The sequence below is a fragment of the Chrysemys picta genome, chromosome 3, assembly GCF_011386835.1.
Source record: "Chrysemys picta bellii isolate R12L10 chromosome 3, ASM1138683v2, whole genome shotgun sequence".
Taxonomy (NCBI): Eukaryota; Metazoa; Chordata; order Testudines; family Emydidae; genus Chrysemys; species Chrysemys picta.
The window spans coordinates 173,437,207-173,463,338 of NC_088793.1; the positions used below are offsets into that span (position 1 = coordinate 173,437,207).

The 26,132-nt window shown below is 39.3% G+C and overlaps 1 protein-coding gene across 2 annotated transcripts in view; it reads right to left on the reverse strand.

The window, feature by feature from the left end:
- LRPPRC (leucine rich pentatricopeptide repeat containing) overlaps positions 1-26,132 on the reverse strand; it is a 163,134-nt gene that overhangs the window by 113,057 nt on the left and 23,945 nt on the right. For both annotated transcript variants that reach the window (XM_005296109.5, XM_065589551.1), the window contains 8 exons: positions 25,299-25,425; positions 23,946-24,090; positions 22,894-23,051; positions 22,450-22,555; positions 22,249-22,356; positions 13,423-13,541; positions 12,684-12,777; positions 5,577-5,646 (listed from right to left, as the gene is read on the reverse strand). In XM_005296109.5, coding sequence (XP_005296166.2) covers positions 5,577-5,646; positions 12,684-12,777; positions 13,423-13,541; positions 22,249-22,356; positions 22,450-22,555; positions 22,894-23,051; positions 23,946-24,090; positions 25,299-25,425 — 927 coding nt within the window. The remainder of the gene's footprint in view (positions 1-5,576; positions 5,647-12,683; positions 12,778-13,422; positions 13,542-22,248; positions 22,357-22,449; positions 22,556-22,893; positions 23,052-23,945; positions 24,091-25,298; positions 25,426-26,132) is intronic.

Below are 26,132 nucleotides of genomic sequence, written 5' to 3' on the forward strand. Positions count from 1 at the left end.
CCCCTTCACTTTGCTTCCATTTAGCTTATCCCCTCCTAACCAAGCCAAGCCTTCTCACCACCACCCCTAAAAAAGTGGAACATGACTTTTGCTGCTATCAGATTGTTCATTGTGCTTATGTGTTCTATCCTTTCCCCCACCCTGTCTTGTCTTTTTAGCCTGTAAGCTCTTCACAGCGGGAACCATCTACTACTTTTTGTACAATACATAGTACAATGGGATCCCATTCTTGGTTGGGCTTTAAGCACTACCATAATAAACACAATTAAATGTATTAAAAATCAAGCTGGAGACATTACCATGTACCTCTACCAGGAAAAAAGGTAAACAACAGGTCAGGTTTACCTAACGTGCTGGCTAAGCCTGACCTAAACATGACATTTCCTAATCATGAAAAAGACTCAGGGAATAGCAATGTGCTGTCACAAGAGACAAGCTTTGGACTCTGGAACATCTGGTGTCCTCTGAGTCTCCCAAAGTCTATCATTGATAGTCTCTGGTAATTGATTATGGAAAACTTCTGAAACTTCCTCAAGGTTCGGTATTGGGTCCGATTTTATTTAATCTATTCATTACTGACCTCGGAACCGAATGTAGGAGTGGGCTAACAACGTTTGCGGATGACACAAAGTTGGGAGGTATTGCCAATTCGGAGAAGGATCGGGATATCCTGCAGGGAGATTTGGATGACCTTGTAAACTGGAGTAATAGTAATAAGATGAAATTTAATAGTGAGAAGTGTAAGGTTATGTATTTAGGGATAACTAACAAGAATTTTAGTTATAAGCTGGGGACGCATCAGTTGGAAGTAACGGAAGAGGAGAAGGACCTCAGAGTCCTGGTTGATCGCAGGATGACTGAGTCGGCCGTGAAAAAAGCTAATGCGGTCTTGGGATGCATTAGGCGAGGTATTTCTAGTAGGGATAAGGAGGTGCTGGTTCCGTTATACAAGGCACTGGTGAGACCTCATTTGGAGTACTGTGTGCAGTTCTGGTCTCCCATGTTTAAAAAGGATGAAATCAAACTGGAACGGGTACAGAGAAGGGCCACTAGGATGATCCGAGGAATGGAAAATCTGCCGTATGAAAGGAGACTCGAGGAGCTCGGTTTGTTTACATTAACCAAAAGAAGGCTGAGGGGGGATATGATTGCTCTCTTTAAACATATCAGAGGGATAAATACCAGGGAGGGAGAGGAATTATTTCTGCTCAGTACTAATGTGGACACGAGAACGAATGGATATAAACTGGCCGTCGGGAAGTTTAGGCTTGAAATTAGACGAAGGTTTCTAACCATCAGAGGGGTGAAGTTTTGGAACAGCCTTCTGAGGGAAACAGTGGGGGCGAAAGACCTCTCTGGCTTTAAGATTAAGCTTGATAAGTTTATGGAGGGGATGGCTTGATGGGATTTTAGTCAATAGGTCAATAACAATGGTCAATGATGGGATATTAAAAGTTACTACAGAGAACTTTTCCAGGCGGTCTGGCTAGAGAATCTTGCCCGCATGCTCGGGGTTCAGCTGATCGCCATATTTGGGGTCGGGAAGGAATTTTCCTCCAGGGTAGACTGGCAGAGGCCCTGGAGGTTTTTCGCCTTCCTCCGCAGCATGGGGCAGGGGTCGCTTGCTGGAGGATTCTCAGCGACTTGAAGTCTTTAAATAATGATTTGGGGAGTTCAACAGCTAAGTCAAGGGAGAGAATTCTTCCAGGAGTGGGTGGGTCAGGTTTTGTGGCCCGCATCATGCGGGAGGTCAAAACTAGATGATCATAATGGTCCCTTCTGATCTTAGAGTCTATGAGTTAAACAGTGGCCCAAAATCAACCTAAGGGCAAAAACCTTATCGTTTTAACTAATAGGTTATGTTTGAACGCCTTCTCAAAAGTTGAATATCTTCTAATGTAACAAACTTTAAAACACTCAATGTTCTGAACATGAATACTGAAAACAGTATTCATGTTCAGAATCTCCACTCTCTTTTTCCGCCCAAGAAGCTCCACCTTCAATGAGTAGAATAGTGCCCCTTGGCAAAGACACCTGTGAGGTGAGGAAGGCTGCATGCAGTCAGATGCTAGAGACCCCTTTTACAAAAAAGGACTATAATCATAGAATCATAAACTTTAAGGTCAGAAGAGACCATTATGATCGTTTAGTCAGACCTCCTGCACAACGCAGGCCAAAGAATCTCACCCACCCACTCCTGTATCAAACCCCTAACCTATGTCGGAGCTACTGAAGTCCTCAAATCGTGGTTTAAAGATGTATTGATGCAGGTAATAAATTATGGCAGTATGCCACAGCATGAACTACCTTCACTACTATGGACTGAACTGCCAGTGTTCAGGAGGTACGTGAACCTCCAGGGCACAGAAAGCTTTCAGATGTGCTTAACTAGCTGTCCTTGTCACTGCTTCAACAATTATTTCTTTAAGTGGTACTGTTTTGCTTTAAAAAAAAAAAAAAAACTCTTATCACAAGCCTTAGTATAATTCTGCGAGATTACACTAAGAGTATGGCTAGAAGTATATTTTGTTTCCAAATATTATTTAAAAAATCTCCTAAAGTATCTGGACACCAAAAATATTTTGAAGCCATTAGAGAGATACTGGGACCAAGTGGCACAGTTGATTAACTGTCAGCTAGATATTAGGGAACTGGTTAATTGCCAGGGGCCATAAGGGATAAGGCTTTGAGGAGAGCAAAAACTAAAATGCAGCTAGCCCCGATTGGTTATGCCAGGAACCCCCCCTCTTCCCATGGATTGTACTATTAATGTGACCCACTTCCCCATGATGCTAGCTCTTGACCAAGGAATCAGAAGGTCAGGATGGAATTGGGGAAGGAAGTAAGAGCAACTAAGAAGTATAACTTGCAGTTGAGATAAATGGATAGGAAAAGTGAGTCACTTGCTTGGAGATGGGCTCGCCTCATGTTTAGCATAGGGAACAGACTGGCAAGAGGGCCCTTAAGTTAGGCTGAAAGCTCTTCAGGATAATCACTGTGGTTTACTGTATGTTTGTACAGAATCTAGCACAAGGAAGCTCCCAGTCCTGAATGAGGCCATAGGTGCTACTGTAAATATAATTCTAGTTCTCTGAGGAAGGCGGAGCTTCTTGGGTAAAAAGAAAGGAGGTTCTGAAAACAAATACTGTCTTCAGTGTAACTGTTTTAAAATTTGTTACATTAGATATTCAAGTTTTGAGAAGGAGTTCAAATTTGGCTAACGTCATAATGTTGTCCACATCAATAGCATTCCACACATTTTTCCCCAAGAGCAGCAGTCCAGGACCGGGAGACCCCCAGGACTAGCACAGCAGAATAGTGATGGTGTTTCATTTGTGTATGGTGCACTTTAGTAGAACCTACCTAGCTCACATCAGTGCTTGTAAGTCTTCACTAAATAAGCTCTGATATTACCAATTTTAAAGTACAGTAGAACCCCATTTATTTGGGCCTCCACTATCCAGCTCTCCACATTAACTGAATCACCAGGACTCCAGGGCCAAAAGCCAGCGATCTCTCCTGTGGCCACTAGATGGCACTGCAGCATTGAACTTTCCCATTCTCCGGATAATCCAGATTTTTAATGATCTGATCTGGCCCCAGTCCCAATTAGATCAGATAAACAAGGTTCTGCTGTAATTTATTGGGATCATCATTTACACAGCACTTTACAAAACACAAATTAAGACAAAATTTCTGACCCAAAAAGCTTACAAATGGACAGATATTGGAGAACAATTAAAATAAAGGATAAGGTAATACTACAATACATGAGATGGAGTACACTACTAGCTTATTTCACAAGAGATTTTGTGATGAGGCTGATGGTCACTGCCTTCAAAGCAGCAGGTTCTCAAGAAGGGGTAAGTGGCCACTAGAGGTGAATTATTTCCTTCACAAAGCCAGATCTTACACTTGGAAAGGTTCACCCACAATTTTGAGATTAGGTGCCTTTCACAAAAGCAATAGATCCCCTGAACTTGAGATACCAGTCTCAAAAGACAGACACAATCTCCCCTCCGCCCCCCCAAAAAACACAAACATATAACACAGCTCCTATTTTGAGACATCAAGCCTCTTTTTACAAAGCATTTGCCCCATGCTCCATCTCAAATGGTACATAACCAGAAACCCAGCTATGGTTCCATCTACCGTTGGATGAATTTGTCCTTGACCCAGCCCGAAGAACCAAACCTCCTCTGATTCAAATAAAGTTTAAAAAGGGGGGAAAATGTGTGTGTGATGTCTGAAGATTTTGAAGCAATTTCTTATTTCCAACACAGAGTACAAAGACAGAACAAAATAAAGCAACACATTTCTTGAAACAGTTGCTTGAAAAAAAGGAAAAAAAAAAGGAACACCAAAACTTAGCATTTTATTTCTACAGCACACCATATAAATACTTAGCACTCATATGCTGCTTTTAGTTTGTAGAATTAAGAGTACTTAACAAATGTAGCGAATATAATTATCCTCATACTAGAGACAGGGAGAACCAGGCACACAGAGGATAAGTGACTTGTGCATTCACACAGTAAATAAAAGGAAGAACTGGGAAAAGAACCCAGATCTCCTTTCTCCCGTTCCAGTGCTCAATCCACTGAATCATGTTGCCTCCCAGCTAAATGACTGTGGCTAGCAGCCTAACAGTTCTGTCTTCAATAATCACAGACACAAATATAGCACACAAGATGACACCTAACATTTTTAGCTCACTTTCTGAACAGTTTGAAAAGAAATAAGAAATTTTCTCTATTACATTAAGCCATAATTTCATCAAGTTTAAAACTCAATTTCCTCCCATCAAAGTAAGTAAATGATACAGAGGGCTGTAAACCTTCCTTTGCTCCTACACACTTATTTTTTTATTTCAATATCAGCAGAAAGTGACAGAGTCCTGTGGCACCTTATAGACTAACAGAAGTATTGGAGCATAAGCTTTCGTGGGTGAATACCCACTTTGTCAGACACACGTGGTGGAAATTTCCAGAGGCAGGTATAAATATGCAGGCAAGAATCAGTCTAGAGATAACAAGGTTAGTTCGACCAGGGAGGATGAGGCCCTCTTCTAGAGTTGAGGTGTGAACACCTACGGAGAGAAACTGCTTTTGTAGTTGGCTAGCCATTCACAGTCTTCGTTTAATCCTGAGGATTAAACTTCTGTTAGTCTATAAAGTGCCACAGGACTCTTTGTCGCTTTTTACAGATCCAGACTAACACGGTTACCCCTCTGATACTTAATACCAGCAGAAATGCAAAAAAGGGACTAGAAATAAAATAGCCATGGTCATGGTCTCAGGTCAATTTTACACTCTTCCAGCATCATACAGCTAATGTTATTGTTACTAGGCTGGAGACTGGGGGTGGGAGGCGGGTTACAGCAATCTAGTCACTTTAATGGAGGAAGGTGTAGAGAGGGGGCAGGAGTGCTCTGGACTTTTTGACCTGTCAATGGAAACCAACTTTTATTAAGTTCAAGTTTTCAGATTTAAAATTTACATAAGGGTGGGGTGCAGGAGGGGATATTAGACCAGTTACAGAGGGCGGGAGGGGGAGTTTACTTTATGAAATCTTACCTTTTAAAGCCAAAAATGAGACAGCCTTTAAAATGAAACAAATCCGCAGAGGGCATACTTGGTGAAGACACTGTAAAAATAATAAATATTTAGAAGAATCTCTCTTTTAAAAAAAGTTATCTGCTCAACTAGAACAGGACCTAATGGAAGTGACGCTTTTTCCTTATTATCTAGTAAATATTAATCATCTTTGTAAATCACCATTAGAAACACAGGAATTGCCACACACTTAATCCAAAAGCAAGATCCATCTAGCCCAGTATCCTGTCCCTTGGCAGTGGCAAGTACTAAACGGTAAGAATGCTGCTATAGGAAGATGTTGGATAATCTGTCCTCCACATTAGGTCCCATCCTGGTGTTTAATAGTAAGAGACTGGTCCAAGGCCTTGTCTACACTACACAGTTGTATCAACAAAAGTCAGGTTTCGTTGACAAAACAGTGGAGGTGTACACACCACAATACTCCTTCTGCCAACAAAATTCTCCTGCTTTGCTGACAAAATAAAACCACATCGACGAGAGGCAGAGAGCTTTTTGCAAAGTCATATTGACACAGTGTCAGTGTAGAAACCGCGCTTGGTTATATCGCTGTAAATGGCCTCCAGAAGGTATCCCACAATGTCAACCTGACCACTCTGGTCAGCAGTTTGAACTCCACTGCCCTGCACCCGGACACACAGGCATCTGCCCTTCCCTCTTCAAAGGTCTGGGAATTTTTGAAATTCCACTTCCTGTTAGCTCGGCATCACACCTTCCCAGCATGGCGGCTCCATGCAGCAAACACTCTCCCACTTAGAGCACACCGGAGCTGTTGGATCTGCTGACTATATGGGGAAAGGAGGCTGTGCAGTCCCATCTCTGTTCCAGCTGTAGGAATTTTGATAACTACAGGCAGATTTCTCATGACTTGTTGGATAAGGGCTATGAATGGGACATGCAGCAATGCAGCGCAAAGAAAAAGGAGCTGAGGCAGGTGTACCAAAAAGCAAGGGAGGCAAACCATCACTCTTGTGCTGTGCCGAAGACCTGCCACTTCTTTAAGATGGACGCCATCCTTGGCAGCAACCCCACCTCCACCACCAAGAGCCCCAGGGATACTTCAGCGAGGTTGGAGGCGGTGAATAGTGGACCTAATCCCGAAGACAAAGTCGTGGATGAGAAAGTCGAGTTGGAGGACGACATGGCAAACACAGCAGGGTCATCCAGTGACATGGTGAGCCAGGATCTCTTTTCCACTCCAGAAGAGTCTAGTCAGCCCCAGCACTCTGTCTGTGATGCGCACGATGAAGGAGAGAAGAGCCCTGGTAAGTGAACTTTTTGAGTTGATGCTGCTGAGTTATATGAGGCAGAGCTGTCCTTTGCTCTGTATATTGTAGAAGTGGGTGAAGGGATAGAAATGTACCAGACTAGCTATGTTTGAGTGTGCTCCACATTCCCCTCTGCAGCTAAGCAGTGCAGCGGAACAGTGTGTTAATGCACACTGAGATTTCAAGGAAACTTTCCTGGAGGTACTCGCCAATCCTCTGCTAAAGGTTCCATGGCAGAGCTGCTTTGTTCCTTCCCCCATTGTAGGAAACTTTCCTGCTCCACTTGGCAATTACTTATGCAGGGACCAAAGCAGCACACAGGTGAGCAGCATAGGCACTGGGTCTGAACCCACAAGCAAGCAGGAGATGCACCCTTGCATACCCCTCAGGAGTCAGATATCGGCTTCAATGACTCCCGCAGAAAATAGGGGCAGAATTTACAATCCTGTCTCTAGTCACCTGCACTGATCCCCTTAAAAAAAAAAAAAAAAACAAATAAACAAACAAGCACACACTTAATGCTGTTTGCCCCATCTTGAATGCCCAATGCCGAACTCACCATGTTTAGGACATTTGCTGAGAGGTGGGCTTGCAAAGGGAGTGATAAAGTGATTTGTGTGTTAAAAGAGGTGCGTGTTACTATAATGATTCAATGCTGTGCATGAACTAACAATCATGTTGCTCTGTACTGCTGCTTGTGCTTTCGTAGATGTGTCCTTCATAGGAACCCCCTACACACCAGCAAAGCGCCTTCATCAGGTAAGGAAAAGACCAAGATGGAGCAAGGATGACATATTCCGAGAGGTTTTCCAATCCTCAGAAGCCGAAAAAAAAGAATGCAGGGAGCGGAGGGAGATCCTGAAGGACAAAAAGGAGAGCGAGGAGCACATCGTAAAGGTCCAGGAACGGATGAGAAAAGTGATGGAGGAGCAAACAAAGATGTTGACGTCCCTACTCATGCTCCAGGCAGAACACATGCATGCTCTCTTCCCCAACCCCATCCCCACAACCAATACAGAACCAATACAGAACTGCTTTTCTTGCCCTCCCAAAACTCCTCCCACACATTTCTTGCAACCTCTTCGGAACATCTCATTACCCAGTTCACTCCACCCCTTCTGACAGCTTCCAAAATGATAGCAGAACTTACACACAGGTATGAGAGACTACACTACTCTGCACTCTTATCTCCCTTCCTATCAAGCCTTTTGTGTGTATTGTTAATTGGTTTAACAAAAATAAAATCTCTGAAAGATAAGCAGTCCTCATTTGTCTCCTACACATGGTGGTTGCTGCTGTCAGTAATACATAGTGGCAGTTTGATAATTTGTTGACTACAAATCCCGGTCAGGAATCATCACAATTTTCATGCAAGGTGGCAAGTTAACAAAGCATGGCAGAGTGCTGTATAGAAAAACATGTAACTGGTGCTCATTATCAAAATGTTGCCTCAAAGCCTCCCTGATTCAAATAGTCCCTTGTTGTGCCCCTCTAACTGCCTGGTATCTGGTTGTTCAAATTCAGCAGCCAGGTGATCCGCCTCCTTGATCCACTCCGGGGAAACTTTTCACCCTTAGCCTCACAAGGCAGGCTGCTATGACTATGGAATGCTTTCCTCATTTAGGTATAACCTGCCATAAAGGCAGCACCAGCGTGCTTTTAATTTGCCAAAGGTACATTCCACGGTCATTCTGCACTTGCTCAGCCTATTATTGAAGTGTTCCTTACTGCTGTCCAGATTTCCCGTGTAAGGCTTCATGAGCCATGGGAGTAAGGGGTACGCTGGATCTCCCCAAGGAACACTATAGGCATTTCAACATCCCCCCCACTGGAATCTTCTGGTCTGGAAACAAAGTCTCTGCTTGGAGCTTTCTGTACAGGCCAGTGTTCCTGAAGATGCATGTGTCATGCACCTTCCCAAACCACATCGCATTCCACAAGCACTTGCAATATCTTAGAGAAGTACCCCTTTCTATTGATGTACTCTGTCGCAAGATGGTCCGGGGCCAAAATTGGAATATGCGTGCCATCTATCACCCCTCTGCAGTTAGGAAATCCCATTGCCACAAAGCCATCCACTATTTCACGCACACTGCCAAAACTCACAGTCCTTCATAGCAGGATGCGATTAATGGCCCTGCACACTTGCGTTACCGCAGCCCACAATGGTCGATTTTCTGAACATGCTCTGCCGACAGAAGGAGCATAGAGTGAACATGCACAAACTATGTAATTATACTGTTTTCTGATTATCAGCATAACTTGAGTTGACAAAATTCTGTAGTGTAGACAAGACCTAAGACCTGAAAAGTATTATATGTTTAAGACACCATCCAAATGTTTTCTTCTTATGGCCGTTATTTGACAACTCTGGATATTCTTGTTACCCATAAACATCCAATCCATTTTGAATCTTGTTAAGTTTTCAGACTCATCGGTATCCTGGCGCAATAAGTTCTGTGGCCTCATTACATCTTATGCGAAAAAGGTATTTCTGTTTGAATTTGCCATCTTTTCAAAGTCTACTCTTCCATAAGTGACCGTGAGATTTCAACTCAGTTAAATCTCATTAATTCTAACAATTTACATGTTAGTCCTGTACACAAGATAATATAGGGAAGATACGCCCAAGCGTTATAGAAGTTAGCACTCTTGGGAAAAAATGCAACAAGATTAAAAAAATTTGGATTGTGGCATTCATTACAAAAGAGAACACAAGCTCCAGGGGAAATGGCTTGAAAGTCAGTACATTTTACACAAGTTAAAAATTGTTTCAGGTCCTAAAGTATGCTTGCCAAATACTGGTGGTTTTACAATCACATTTTCTTATTTTTTAATTTTTTTCTCTTTCCACTGTTCCTGAGTAAATTACCCACAAACAAGGGAAACTAAATACCCACAATACAGGAAAACAGTGAAACTGATTATCTCTCAAGTGCCATCCAATTAACTAAGGCCTGGTCTACACTAAACCTGCCCCCCCCCCCCCCATTCGAACTTACCGCGGTCCAGACGTGGCAGGCAGGCTTCCCGGTCGACTCTGCGTACTCCTCGCGCCAAGCAGGATTACCGGAGTCGACAGGGAGCACTTCTGGGTTCGATTTATCGCGTCCAGACAAGACGCGATAAATCGAACCCAGAAGTTCGATTGCCTGCTGCCGAACCAGCGCGTAAGTATAGACAAGCCCTAAGTAAATCAACAGAATGTGACATAGAAAAATACTTTTGCTTTAATAACATTCGGCTGTATCAATCTTAAGGGTTACTTTTATCAATATGAGGTGAAAAATTCAAGGAAAATTGTGAAATTAAGTATCCCTTAAAGCTCATTTAAAAAATTCTAAAATTTATTCCCCATAACCCCTTGTTTTCCGAGTCCCTAGCTGAGCACTTCTGCATTTCAATCTTTCCAGAATGTTGGTTCCCACTCCAGCATAACACCCCTGCAATCACGGAACCGCAATGATGCATTTAGACTTCATATGAAGCAAGTTCAGTTTTCCAATACATGCTGTCTTATATGTGTGTTTTTTTTTTTTTAATAACCTATTCGAATGGTGTAGGGTTGACATTATAATTAAATTAACCCCATGCAAAGCTGAATGAATCACTGCTGTTCAATGAGGGCTAGGGTGTCATTATCAGAAGGGCTATATGATATAGGTAGGTAGAAGATGTGAAAAGAGGATTGCTGACCTGAGCAGAAATTATTACACACACACACAATCCAAAATCTGAAATGTTTGTTTAGTTTTTAAGAGAACCTTTACAGTTGATTTTACAAAATCCCCAAGCAAAAAACATTTTTCCAGTGGCATATTAAACTTTCTGCTCAAAAAAAGACCAGCATAAAACCTCAATATGCTCAGCTGCTGCTGACAATCGGCAACCTGGTTTCCTTAGCAACAAACAAGTCTGAGAAAATCAAAAGAAGCTGACAATGAAGTGGAATGGAATGGCATGATAAAGGGGAAAATAGCTCTCGTCTATGCTGCCTTATGCGCCCAGATTCCTCAACTGATGCTTCACAGTTCTCATTTTGTCAGTAACAGAAATCTATACATTATAGGGGATAAGAAGCAGAATCAATAGACCTTGATAGCAGCCAACATTAATGCTTCACCTCCACTGACTGCACTGGTGAGACAATCAGTTTTTTCCCTATAAAATTGCATTAACAAATTTATACGGTTTACTGTCTGTGCCTTATTTTTTGGGCACTGACGAGATTAACTGGCATTAATGAACATTGGGCCAACATTAATTTTACAAAAGTAATTTCCTTTTAAATTAATGTTTGCAAGGTAAACATCTGCATGCTTTCTTCAATTACAAACCTTAGTATATGGAATACTACTACAAAAGATGGTTGCTCATGTAATGAATTTGTCTCTGGCTAAATAATCTACTATTTAAAACTACATCAAGAGTGACAATACAAAACCACCGTTACTGGATATACTAAAAGTTGATCACTCTAGCCAAAGTCAAAAAATAAAGGACACTTAGTCTTGCTTTTCAAGTAACAGAAACTTTACAAAATGTTTCATTTCCAGCAGAGCTACCATTGCTCCAGCCAGGCACTACTACTCTGTTGTCTGAAAGAACAGCTAAGTATTATATTTTCATGGTGTTACTGACTGGGGTAACAGGAACAAAAGATAGCAGAATTCAGAGTGAATTTTATAGAATCCATAATTGTTTACAAGATAAGTACATATATTAAAGAAGTACCATAAATAATCAGGTTAGCAATGTTGCAACTATATAAGCATTACACATTAAATAAACTTAAACAAAATACTGTCGATCTTTAATTTTACAAGGATACTAGTCAAAAACTTAACTAATACCAAATTAGATTTAAAACCTGAAAGTTTTAAACCTTTGATTCACTTCTTAGTTATTTATGGGTTTTTTACATTAGACAATGAAAATAGACTATTATGTTCCACCTTTATTTCTAGTTAGTTTTACTTTCAAATTTTCATATAGTTGCACAATGCTGCAGGATATAGGCAAGCTGCAGAAGGATGTTTGCTTTAAAATTTGCCATTTGAATTAAAAATATATCAGAAATTTTTCTATCTTGTTTTATAAATCTCTAAATTGGAGCCAAAGCGATGTACTAAACCTTAGTTTTATTTAATCTGTTTTTGAGTGATACATTTAAATAGTACACTAGACAAACTAAAGAAAACTATCTTGGTGCCAATCCTGCAAAGATTTAAGCACGTCACTGATTTTAATTTAATAAAGGAGTGTGTGTGGGTGTTAATCTATGCAGGATTAGGGCCTATTGAGTACTGCAAAGTCTTCTGACAAAAATCAGGTCCTTAAAAAAAACTTTACGTGCACTACTGTAAAACTAGGGCCTGCTTATCTCATTAGTTATATACTTGCAGCTCCTATTGACAGAGGGACTGATGAGGACATAAAATTAACCTAAATACCACTTTGCCATTTTTGTACCACATTTATAATTTTTTTTATAAATGTAATATGAAGGAATAAAAAACATGTATGCAAAGCCCATGAGGCATGTTCATATTAAAAAAGCAGTTTATAATAAATGTAAAAAACCCATTGCCAAAAACTGGCAGCTTCAGAAGATATCCTTGAGATCCATTCCACAAATGCCACAATGCCCCCATATGGTACAAACTTCATAACAACCCCAACCACTATCTAAATCACCCTTAAAATGCATGTCTGAATATTTACAGACACACATCAACTTAAGTACTCCATATCGGCATCTGTTAAAAAGACATGTACTAAATACATTGAAGATACTTACATAATGTTAAAACATTTTCCAGTGTTCCATATATTGCTTCATGTCTTAATTCTGCTACAGAGAGTCCTTCAGTTTCAAATGGACAGCCATTTTCCTATGGATAAAAAGCATTACACTACACACACCTGGAACCTGATACTCAGCAATATTTTTAAACACTGCCCTCCCCATGTCTCCGCTGAACAACGTCCCCTTTCTACAAATACTTTGGAGCCCCAAATTGTAGACACCATTCTTCTTGTCAAGAGGACAGAATGACAAGCTTCCGAAAGCCCATCGGTGCTACTAATTAGCTGGCCAGAGGAGCCACTCTTTACCACTAAAGGTACAATCCTTCTACAAAGACTGAGCATGCACCACCACCAGTAGGAAAGAAAATTCCTGGGAAAAAGAACTAAAACCCAAAGTTTTTGCATAATTGGAAAATAATAAAATAAAGCTACTGAATCAGCTACATGGTATTACTTAATCTTTTATTTCCAGAAATGTGCATTACTGAAAAACATCACATGGTATAGCGATTTTAAGATCCTCTTTGGTGAACGGGGAAGAGGAAAAGGTGGGCAAACAATGGAAAATAACTTTAAAAAAAATAGTCCATAGAACAATTAATGGGCTTCTCTGTGTGGCAACTGCATGCCCCAGAACACCACTGGAGTCAATGAGAGTCCTACACACTGAGCAGCTGCAGAATTGGGCCATAACATAGCGATATATAAAATTGTTCATTTAAACTTACCTGTAGCAGAGCACGAAAAGTCTGAATGTCATCAAAATTTGTCAAAACATAGTTTGTGTATGTTTCCACATCAGGTTCCACCCCCAGCTCATGCATTGCTTTAAGGACCCCAATAGTACCTAAAGAAGCAATATTAGAAAGTGTACAGAATGCTGAACAATTTCAGATAACTAAAAGCTCAATTCTTTTTATAAAAGGAAAGATATAAATATTAATCTCCATGCTTATTCAGTACATTTTTCCCCCTCTCTAGTTCCTGCTGCACAAAAGCAGGGCATTTTTTTTTTTTTACTTCAATAATCAAGTTCTTAATTCTGAAATCAAAAATAGCTAAAAATGGTTTATGTCTATCTTATTCCATAGTAAACTAACAAAGACTGAAAACTCTTAGTTCACCCTGCATCTGTGGTGTTAGTAAAGCATACTTTTGGTTTAGTGAAGATGAACTGCTTTATTGGGATTATAATTAAAGAACTAGCACCTATACCTAGATGAGATGCCAGCCCAGAATTGTTGCTCAATTTACTATTTTTACTTCGTTATAAATATTTTAAGACCGTACACTGAAGATGTCCATAATATCTGATGCGCTGAATACGGAAACTAATTTGAACTGCATAAATAAATGCATATAACCAGCTTCAAGACATTTGTGATCGTGTGTTAAGAAACACACTTAGCTTGGTTCTCGTGCCCAACTCTACTGCTAAGGTCCAGGCTTTCAAAACAGGTATCTAACCTTGCATAAGACTGAATAAATATTTACGTGTTCAAATTGGGTGCTTAGGCATCCTAGTGAGTTTGTCTAGTTTGTACACAGATAATGGGCTAAATTTTGCAAGGTGCGAAGTTCCCACAACACCCACTGAAATCGCTCTGCACTTGCATGAGGCTCTCAGCACCTCACAAGATCAAGTTCTAAATTTTCAGCATAGACATCTATTTGAAAATATAACAATACCAACACAAGCTAAATATAGTAAAAAGTAAATTTTAAGAAACATTAAACATTTTCTTAAAATTGACCACACAGCTATTACACCAATACATCAGCTGTTCTTTTTTTTTTTTTTTTTTTCTAAACAGAGAAATACTGCTGGTATTATACAAACAATACAGTAATAAAAAAAACTAATATTATTCCATTGAATTTTGAAATCTTTACCACACTCAGCATTTATTCTAACAAGGGCATTTCAGTGCTTTAAAGGCTTTTATTTCAAATTCGCAAGATCTTCCTGAATTTCATTATATCAGACCTAGTTAGCTAACTCTGATTCATGTCACAAACTATCCAGGTATTGGAATTTTTGCTGGCAAAAAATGATTTGTCAGATGCTGCAGGACACCAGATCCAAGCAGCATATGTTTTTTTCAACTTGCCTCTCATATTTGTTACTTTAAAAATGTAAAGTTTCCAAAAGACCCTGTCTTTGCCCCGGAGTGCCACCTATGGAAAAGTGACACTTCCATGAATATTTTATGCAGTGCACTATGGTGCAAATAATCAAATGTGAATTCCCTTTGAGCACTTAAAAATACATGCAGGCAAGTCACACTAAATTAAAGTCGCATCATCTGCTCAAGTCTGCCTTAAACAAAACTCTGTCTGATTTTGGCTGAGAATCTGCAAAATTATGAACAAAGAATTAATTACAGTAAATCTTGCTTGATACCTTTCAGATCTTGACACCAACTTTCCATTTTATGTTTGCAAGATGTAGAAAATGTTAATATAGAGCCCAGGTAATGTTACTTTTCAGAAAGACTGTTCCATTGTAATAGTTCAAGTCAACTATTACAAGAAATAGATGTTTTCAACAGGGAGCTACCTACCACAGTGAATTATGTACTCTAGCTGCAGACTTGGGTTCAAATTCTTATTTAGGTCAGAGTGGAAAATGAGTTTATTGGGCTCTCCCAAATCCCTAGTAGACATCTGTCACAAAACCACCACTCAGTTTGGCACAATTCTTGAGCAGAGACAAGGAAGCGTAAGTATTAGACTAGGGTGCTGCAGATGAAGGTTAAGGTTAACTGGCAAAAAGGTGTGAGAAAGCTTCCATGGTATCTGTTGCCCTATGTCTGGTCGCTATTAGTGGTTTTAACACTCACTCTCATGAAGTTCTCCCACTTCCCCCTCCCTGCCCCAGTTTTTAAAAATCCAAAATATGTCTCATCTTCCCTATTTCGGAAAATGAAGATTATTCATTTTCATTTGGTTTTCTTTAAAAGCTTTCGCTGTCAAGTCAATATTTGCACAGCAAAAACCAGAAAACCACTAATTTATCATCACAAAAGTAGTCCACAGTTTTACGTTTTTAAGTTTTGTTCCATGACACACAGCTTTATTAATTAGCACACCTCTACCCAGATATAACGCTGTCCTCGGGAGCCAAAAAAAATCTTACTACGTTATAGGTGAAACCGTGTTATATCGAACTTGCTTTGATCTGCCGGAGCGCGCAGCCCGGCCCCCCAGGAGCACTGCTTTACCGCGTTATATCCAAATTCGTGTTATATCGGGTCGCGTTACATCGGGTAGAGGTGTATATTAATGTTTTCTCAATATGAAGTTACAAGATACTGTCACTCACATAACACTTTAAAATGTGTCAATCAAAAGCAAATACATTAAGACCAGTATTTTTGCATCTTATGGCTGCCTTTAGAATTTCTTTGGACATCACAAGGATACCAGTGCTGTTCAGCCTTTTATCTCTCAAACCTAAGCAATGGGCATAAAAACAGCCAGAAGTCAAGAGACACAGAATGCAATCATATGTGTTTAGTAAGATGGAAACTGGCTAATACAAAAAAGTCATTTTATTGCATTGTCCCAAAAGAAGTCTTTTACAGTGAACATGTTCTTCATAAAGAAGCTTGTGTGTGTGTAAGCAACATTTGTTAAGAAAGAATGCTCTTAGTTTTCTGACTGAGTTTCTTAAATGGATAACTTTTGTTAAGAGACCGTGCAAAAAACATTTAGAAGGATGCTGTCATGTCAAAGTTTGCCCAAAATTTAGGCTTTAAGAACCTAGTAAAAAAAGAAAAAGCCAAGAAAATTTCTTGATTTTACTAAATTACACACACATTTTATTTAAAAAAAATCCCTTTTCTACGTAAGATTCCTCTGAGTATTTTTGAGATTCCTGAAAATATGAAAATGAATTACTAGAAACTTACTATAAATGAAAGTGGGCTAGTTGGTTTTAATTTCCTAAATTGAGAAAAATGCAAAAGTCAGACAGCCTATAAAGTGAACCGCAAATTAGTTTAAAGATCTTTCATTTTTCGTAATCCTTTTTAGTAAACATTTTGAGTCCCCAATCTTCAAAAAAAATTACACTCACTTAACTTTAAACAGGTAAGTAGCTCCAGTGAAGTCTACAAGTCTACTCACATACTCATAGTTAAGCACTTGCATAAGCATTTGAACACCGAGGTGTCTTGAAGCTCACATAATAAAAAGTGAGCATGGTTTTAAAAAAAAAATTTTCAATTGAGATTTTAAATATAATTTCACTATTTAAAATAGGCTGATGTTCTAATTTAAAATTAATGCATTTAAAATATAACAAATTTGAATGTATATGTTTTATTTAAGACAGAATGCACATTTACAATGCAATCAAACTCAGTGAAATATAGCAAGTTATTGATATTTCTGTTCATTATTTGGATGTGCCCAAAAGCATGCTAGATCATTCCACTCCTCTGCCTCAGGACTGGCCCATAAATAGACCGTTGAGACACAATTTACATATATAATCTTCGTAATATATTGTGTACAAACAATGCATAGAAGTCAATCAGACTTACTCCTGGCAAGTCTTATTCTTCAGAATAAGTCTGGTGGGTTTTAACTGTCCCAACTGAAACAGGATGAATGTTATTAAACAAAAATTCCAGCACACTTTAACATATATCCTAATCATTATTTCTAAATTACTGGGGAGTGTAGGGGGGAAAATCACAATAAATAAGCAAATAAAAATCATGTTTTATTAAGAATTAATGTTAAACAGGAAACTATTCAACATATGGACAATCTGCTGTAGAAGATTAACTGAACCAGTTTTTATCCATTAAAAAAAGCGCTCTCTCTATTAAGTTTAGGGGACTTGCTGCTTTACACTATTCTGAAAGTGCGCCTCTTCCCCCCCCCAATTGGTAATTTTTCAAGCTCTACTTTGGAGAATCAAACCCTCTTGGAAATGGCAGCAAAATGGCAGAACACACTGAAGAAAGAACCCTGTGCCCTAAATGGAGATTCTGCAACAGTGAAAGTTATGTCTAAAACAAGTTTTAAATACCCACCCCCTTTTAAAAACAAAAACAAACAAAAAAACCATACTCCCTAGACAAAATTGTTTGTTGGTCTCACATAGCTGTGCAGAGGAGTAAGACGCCTCCAACCATTTCTATGCCTGATCTTACAGGGCCCTTGGGCTCCTGGGTTCAGACCGGGGTCGGCAACCTTTCAGGAGTGGTGTGCAGAGTCTTCATTTATTCACTCTAATATAAGGTTTCGCGTGCCAGTAATCCATATTAACGTTTTTAGAAGGTCTCTTTCTGTAAGTCTACAATATATAACTAAATTATTGTTGTATGTAAAGTAAATAAGGTTTATAAAATGTTTAAGAAGCTTCATTTAAAAATAAATTAAAATGCAGAGCCCCCTGGACCAGTGGCCAGGACCCGGGAAGTGTGAATGCCACTGAAAATCAGCTCGCGTGCCGCCTTTGGCACGCATGCCATAGGTTGCCTATCCCTGGTTCAGACACTGGGTGTCCAGCTTCTGTTCTCTCCCTAATTCATATGATTGAGCTAGTAGGAACTGCCTGAGAGGATGGAGAGGCACAGAGAGTGGATAGAGCCACAGCTTCTGTTCCCCTCCTCACATCTGGCTGAAACCAGCTCTTCTTCTACTAAGGGACAGATTCTACCACTTATTCTCACACTGAGCAGTACCTTATTCCTCAAGTAGCCCCACTGAAATCAATGAAACTTCTTGTTGAGGTAGGTACAATCCTGCACAAGTAAGGGCAGCTGAAAATGGACTTACGCATTTATTTAAGTCAGATATCAAATAATGGAGTTTTCATTTTGAAAGATGAGGCTATATTCAGGAGAATGGTGTAATGCTGCTGAATGTACAGTCAAAATTTGAACTTAAAGGTGCACTCAAAAAATTTCTAGTGGAGTAATATACCTTAAAGACAAAAAAGTCTGACAAATATTTTAAAGTAGTATTTTCAACTTTTCCTGGGGAACACCATTACCCACCTCAAGGAAACCAAAAAAATCACATTGTATTTATCACATTTATTGGGCTTTTTTATACTGGGTCAATGTGAAAACTGAAAATATTCTCTACTAGCAAAGGGAACCTTGCATACTATATTTTGTAAGTAACTGTTGAGGTGATACTGCAGTGTTCTATAAAAAGCAAAAATAAAAAGCACAGCTAAGTATTTTTAAAAATCAGCTTCAATAAACTGGCTAAATGATGCTAAGCAAAAACCTAACACGGCTATACAACTTTGATATAAGCAAAACATCACCCAAAACCATCCTCCACTTCCAAAGATTTTTATTGTATGGTCTATTGACACAGTGTGTCCCAATGCTCTTTATATTTGCAGTCCTCCCTCTTTTTTTTTTTTTTTAAACCCTCGCAGCATACCCTTTTCTTGAAAAAGTCTAACTTTGCATTTACTTAACCATAGGAAAATATTAAAATAAAAAGCCTGAACTTGCTTTTAGCTTTATCAGCACACAAAATAAAAACATGTCTAATCTGTAAGGGGCATATTTAATGAAATTGTAGAAATCTGCTACTCACTCTTGTAATCCAGACAGTTGTCTACAGCATATCCAACCATTTGTCCACTCTAGTTTTATATGACTCAAACAATGGGGCGTCCCTCACTTTCTTTGGAAGACTAGTCCGTAGAATAATTAATGTCAGCAATAAGATGTTCTCCCCAATGTTCAGTTTTTTATTTTCCTTCTACTAGTTATAACCCCTTGGGCCACCCTATATAATTCCTTTCCCCCTTTGGCATTTACACCCTTCAAATACTGGTAGGCAGTTATAATACACACCACCTCTTTCTTCTCCAAGTTATTTAACTTTTAACCTCCCTCAAAGTCCATCCTCTCAATATGTTTTGCCTCTTCTCCAAATTCTATCAAATTTGTCAATACTTTTCTGATATGGAGATAGCTGCCCAGAAGTGTATGCGGTATGCCACATCAGACTACTGTGGAGAATAGAACCATTATCTCCACTGTGGTATGAGATGTTGTACTCTATATCCACCTTTATTTGATATATCCCAATTAATTTTTGCTCCTAGGAAACACTGAGAACTCAGCTAATTTACTGTCCACTGTCACCTTTAGATTCTTTTCAGCACTACTACTTTCCCTATTGTCTATCAAAAACGAATATCCATTTTTTTTTAATACTTCTCCTCACATGTAAAAAAACCAAGCTAATATAATGTTGAATCTCTCTTATTCCCTCCCTCTCCCCCCCCCAAAAAAAAATCTGAATGCAGGGGAGATTTCACATGGCAAAGGGCAAGAACATTTATTCCACCTATCTACAGCAAATATATTGATAATTCAGTGCCGAAGGGAACGGTCAACAGTCTTCCTTTAATTTGAAGTTTAACTTTAAGAGTTCTGAGTTTACTCACTGTCGGAGAATAACATAGTTCTCACTCTTTTAGTTGGGTACAGCAAAGTCAGATACTTTATTCTCTCTCTATCAATTGCATAGAGGGAGAGAGTGTACTAGGACACAGGATCTCCCCCTCCTAGGCAGGTCTCTCAACAGGTAAACACTTACAACAAGCATTTATACCTTTTGTTACAGACAATGAAAAGCAACAGCTGCATTTTGTTTATACATAAGTGAGAAAAACAAGGTATCAGAATGACCTACGTAGACTCTTCGTCTACATTCCATGTTATCTACACATTATCTACACAAGGTCGCAACAACTTCTCACACAGTTCTTTCCCACTCGCCTCACACAATCCTCGCTTCTCCAAATCTCGCGTTATTAGGATTACAGTTAGCCTGACACTTGCTAACAATGTTATCTCTGTCATGCATTGCAATCCCCTTCCTGTCAGTTCTTTCTCTGCTTCCACATCACATACTGGCTGTTATAAGCACATACACGGAATCTTCACCCTAAACTTAAGAACTCATAACTGTGAAGGACGAGATGCTAATTTGAGTTCACAAAATAACTTTGTGAATGCACACTATTACCACAGGACCACAAGGAAGTTACCCTCGGATGTCTTTGTGGGCAGAAAAGGCATGACTTCATTCTAATACTTACTATCAGTTCTTACTGACAGCCAAGTAAAAGTATTGCAGATTTTTGAAGACTCTACAATTTCAAATTAAGCCAAGACACCTCAGATCACAAAAGTTACTCTTCTCACAACAATTAGGTACAACAACCTAGTAAGGCTCTAGAAATATGCAGGAGCCTTTGCAATACAGCATACTTCTAGCATATTTTGCTATTATGTAGGTAGAGCCAAGTTTTGATAAAGCAACACAGCAGTATTAACTGATCAAAATACACATGTACACAAGTATGGATGACAGTTTTGAGCAGGAGTAACTAGAATTATATAGTAGCCCTGCCCTGTTTAGTAGGTTTCAAGAGTTTTTATGCGATCGTGAAAACTTTCCAGTATTCAGAAAGTGTGTGTCGGAGGGCAACTTGCCGTGTACTCTAGCACCAGCATGGAGCTAAAGAGTTAATAAAAACTGAATATTGTTTTCATAAAGGCTTTTCTAAAAAGGATTGAGACACTTTTATAGCCAGAAACAATTAGGGAATACTTGTTTCAGCATTTCTTCCAAACTGGAATGTGACTGTATATTTAAAATAAAATTGCAATATGAACAGTCTGCTAAAAGCACTTTTTTTTTTGTTTGTGCATTTTGTTTGTCACCCAGTGTCACACTAACAACTCTGCATCTCATTCTAAAGCACATTATACTGTGAGATAAGATGAAAAAGACAGTTTTTTGTTTCCCAAGGGGGAAGTACTTCTGTTAAAAGCATCTTTTTATGAGACCACTCTTTCTGAATTACCAATAACGCAAACCAAAGAATTAGATACTGTACTCTAAAATTTAATATTTGTTCAATTCTTATTCATATCCTATAGACATCCCCATGTGTAACAGGGAAAGCGTGCTAAATGCTTAAGCCTACTTAAGAATCCAAAAGATTGAACATTTCTGTCCTTCAATCAGTATGCTGTCAGGTCATGATCACTCATTCAGCAATGGAAGTTTTCTTGCCTCTCTTATTATTGTAAGTTAGCTCACATTTAACTTATCAGTGAATAGAAATAAAAAAAAATGGTCAAAAAAGAAAGATTCGGCTTTTACAGTGACTCATTACCATACAACCTTACTTCCATAAGTCTCTCCAAGAGAGAAAGATCAGAGAACTACTGTATGGGATATAGAGCAGCAAAGAACCTTTGTGGAGCCAGGAATCCAAAGAGTTAAAAATCCCATTCATATAGTGTTTTTCACTCTGCTTTCTATTAAAAACTGAATTCTTTATTTAAACTAACAAGACTGCGTCACAATTAAATGGGAAATGAGTGAAAAGCATTTCTGAAAAAAATTGTAGAAATGTTTGTGATGGCAAGAATTACACACCGTCGGGCCTCCACTCACCTTCAAGCACATTTCTAGATAGGGTTTAAATGTCAATCTGTACATTCAGTTATGAATAAGGCAACAGAACTATGTATCAGAAAGCTAACCTTGAACGTTCTTCTCCTTCCGATACACAACAAGCAGTGGCCAGAAATAGTGAGGTCTGAGAGGCAAACCTTCCTCTTTCATTGTCTTCATCAGGTTAATTGCCAAAGCTGAAAACATGCACAAGGCAATTGACTATTAATAAGACAACGACAGTATAGTTTAAATAAACTGATGCTTAAAATAAGCAAATAAGTAAGTACCTGCTTTTTTAGACTCCAACGCACAATACAAAGTAAACTGGAGGGGACTTGAGTGCATATTGGCTTCTTTTAACTCATCACAGAACTGTTTCAGCTTGCTCAAGGGCTGGAAAGAAATTTAAGAATTAATTTCTATAATAATAAATTGTAATGAACACATAATGCTTCTCAATTTCTGAACTCCTTTCTAGCAATTAAAGAAAAGATCCTTCTTATACCCATAAAGCAGTTATTACAGACACCAACAAGCGTTTTTGCTCATAAAACATTCCACTTACTGTGTAAATTGGTAGGTGAAATATTAAAGTGATTACCTTAATGCATTCCATCTTTACTCTAACAATAAGTGCATGAACAAAACTACAATTTCCACATTTTCATAACTCCCTTAAGCTTACCAACCATACAGTTGTAAATCTGATAAAACGATAACATCTTGCATACCTTATCCATAGTTACACAGTGTCGTAAGAAGAAGTTACCAGTGTCCATACTGCTTTCACTGTGATTTTCAGATGGTGAGGTAGGAAATGTTTTGAGAACTTGGAAAGCTGTATCTTCCAAACCTTGAGTTATCAAAGTCAGAGACAAGTTCATTGCATCTAGAGATTTAAAACACCAAAGACAATATTTATTAAGAGTCTGGAACAAACTATTTTGGCATTAGACTACAAAAGAAATCAAATTAGCATGATCCCTGTCTTTGTATCTATGGAAAGAAAACAGAAATTGTTTTACAAGTATCTTATAACATAGTTTGTTTGTGGGACTAACTGCTACAGATCTCAGATTTGAAACTTTTTATTTGCATAGTTTATATAGTGCTATGAGCATCTCCTTTACTACTGAAAGACTCATGCCAAATATTTTAGAAGTATCACCTTCATAGTGGTCCAGGAACATCCCAAATACTATAACTGAAAGACAAATTGTTGAGACAGGCTAATGGAGAAAGGCTATTGAAGTATATCTAGAAGTACTGTCAAATAGGTGTAACATATCAGGATTCAAAATTGCCTCCAACCATTGTTACAGAAAGTCATATTCAATGTTTATAGCCTCTCTTCACTGTATTCCTATATATCTGCCACTACAGAAGTTACACAAAATGTTTTTTTCTTTAAGAAAAATGCTAGATTATCAAGGATTTAAGGGCAAATAGTAAACTTTAGAAGTTTGTGGTAATGCAAATACCAAAAAAATTATCAAAAATACTTACATCTGTTTTTAAATTCTGAAAACCCTTAGGTTTTTAAAATATGACCCAGACTAATCCACATCTGCTATCTTTAGAAAACAAAATTAATTAACACACAGCATTATTTTGCCTCAGTAGGATTTCACAAAGCCTTATACACAATATCACACTAAGTAACAAATCTTTTTCTTTCATTGCAATCAACTGAAAATGCATTCTTTCTTAACCTTGAGTAACAGTACTATTTCAAAGCACAGCTACAGTAACCCGATTGTGGACACACGACTCAAAGCACTACCTGGAATATATCCCCTTTCACATCTCATCTGCGACAAAATATCTTGGACATACTGAGGATATCCAGCCTTAGCAAGGGTAAAAATAACCTGCATCAAATCCCTGTCCATAAAATAGCCTTCCATCTTCTCAACCTTTTCCAGGATCTGTAAGTCAAAACCACAAACCAGAGAATAAGTGTAATGTTAATGAAAAGTCTACACTCTGACTCAACCATAGTACATTAAAAAACCAAAAGTATTTACATTGATGTATCACTCAAATTTGCTACATATTTTCCAAACACAAGCACAGATGCAGTTTCTGCTCCATAGAGCTTAAATTGTAAAGATGAGGGCAAGGGGGTGAAGAGAGAGTGATACAATATACAATGATCAGATTCTGACACCCTTTCTTCCTGCTCAGTAATATCTTATGCTGTTGAGTATTGCCATTAGTTTCAAACTTGCAACATCAAATACTACTGAAAAAAGGATTGCAGAATCTGGCCCAAAGTGATAAGAGTGATGACATGTATCTTATTAGTTAAATTTGTTTGATTGTTTGGGGGGTGGGAGTGAGGTGAGTTTTGTTTTTGTGGTTTAAGTTGAAAAAATTAAATTCCCCTCCCTACAGTTCACACCCCCACTTGAGTCCCCTCTATTTTCCCTGACACCAAAACCCTAGCCTTACAGTAAGTGTCCTTACTCCCCTTCTCCTACATGGGGAGTATTTATTTATTGACCTTATGACATAAGCAGATAGCGAAAGCCCCAATTTTGCAAAGGAGCTCCATGTGGGTGGACCCCTGCACCAGGATGTAACCTCTACTGAAATAAGCGGGGCTCCTTCTGAGCACAGGAGGTTTAAATCCATGGAGCTCTTATAAAAAATCGGGTCTTAGTGGCAAAAATTCATTGACTTCAATGGGAGCAAGATCAAGCACTAAAAAAGTTCTCTTTCCACTGATGAAAATAAAATACTGTGCAATACTCTTTTCATCTGATTTTCAAAAAGTTACATTTATGATGAGACAATGAATCAGCAAGCATTATTCACCATTTCTACATATACAATGTACAATAAAAGGCACCTATCAAAAAGACAAAATAGAGTTTTATAAAATGTATAATATTAGCAAGACAGGTTTCAATTAATTAAATACACAATTATTCAGCTGAAAAAAAATATTCTACTTAATTACTGCTGACCACTAGGGAATTATTTTAGAAGACCAACTGGTATATTTTTGTGTGTGAGGAAAAAAAAGGGAATTTCAGTATTAAATAAATCAGCTCATATTAAACAGATCATACAATCCATTTTAAACAAACAGTTTTAGGAAAAGCTTTACCTATACATGAAATATTAATACCTGTTTAACATTGTTAATGTCACCCTTCTCGGCATATGCATTCAGTAATGCTAAGTAGGTGTCTGGACCAGGTTCAATTCCTGCATCCCTCATCACTGAAAGGATATTTTCTGCATTCTCCATATCTCTGCAGATGTTTAAAAAAATATCAATAGATTTAATTTAGGGTTACCTTATTTAAAAAATAAAAAAAGGGGACACTCCATGGGGCCCTGGCACCGCCCCTTTCCCAGACCCGCCCCAACTCCGCCCTTTCCCCACCCCAACTCCGCCCCCTCCCCAAAGTCCCCACCCTAACTCCGCCCCCACGCACCTGCATTCCCCCTCCTCCCTCCCAGCCATGCGAAAAGGGCTGCCCGAGCGCTACCGGCTTCATGGTTTGCCGGGCAGCCCCCAGACCCTGCGCCCCCAGCCGGCGCTTCCCCAGCGCAGGTGGAGCCTGGGAGGGGAAGTGCCCAGCCGGGGGCACAGGGTCTGGAGGCTGCCCGGCAAACCGTGAAGCCGGTAGCGCTTGGGCTTTGGGCATCCCCCATGCCTCCGGATCCTGCGCCCCCGGCCGGGCACTTCCCCTCCCAGGCTCCAGCGGCTGCTGTGCTCCCTGAACTCCTGGGCTCTGTAAGCGCCGAGCTGCCCGAGCGCTACCGGCTTCGGGCAGCCCCCGTGCCCCCGGAGCCCTGGAGGGGAAGTACCCGGCTGGCGGCACAGAATCCGGAGGCATGGGAGCTGCCCGAAGCCGGTAGCGCTTGGCTCTTACAGAGCCCAGGAGTCAGGGAGCACAGCAGCTCCCGGTGCCCGCTCTAAGGTAAGCCAGGGAGTATTTTTCCCCGACACGTT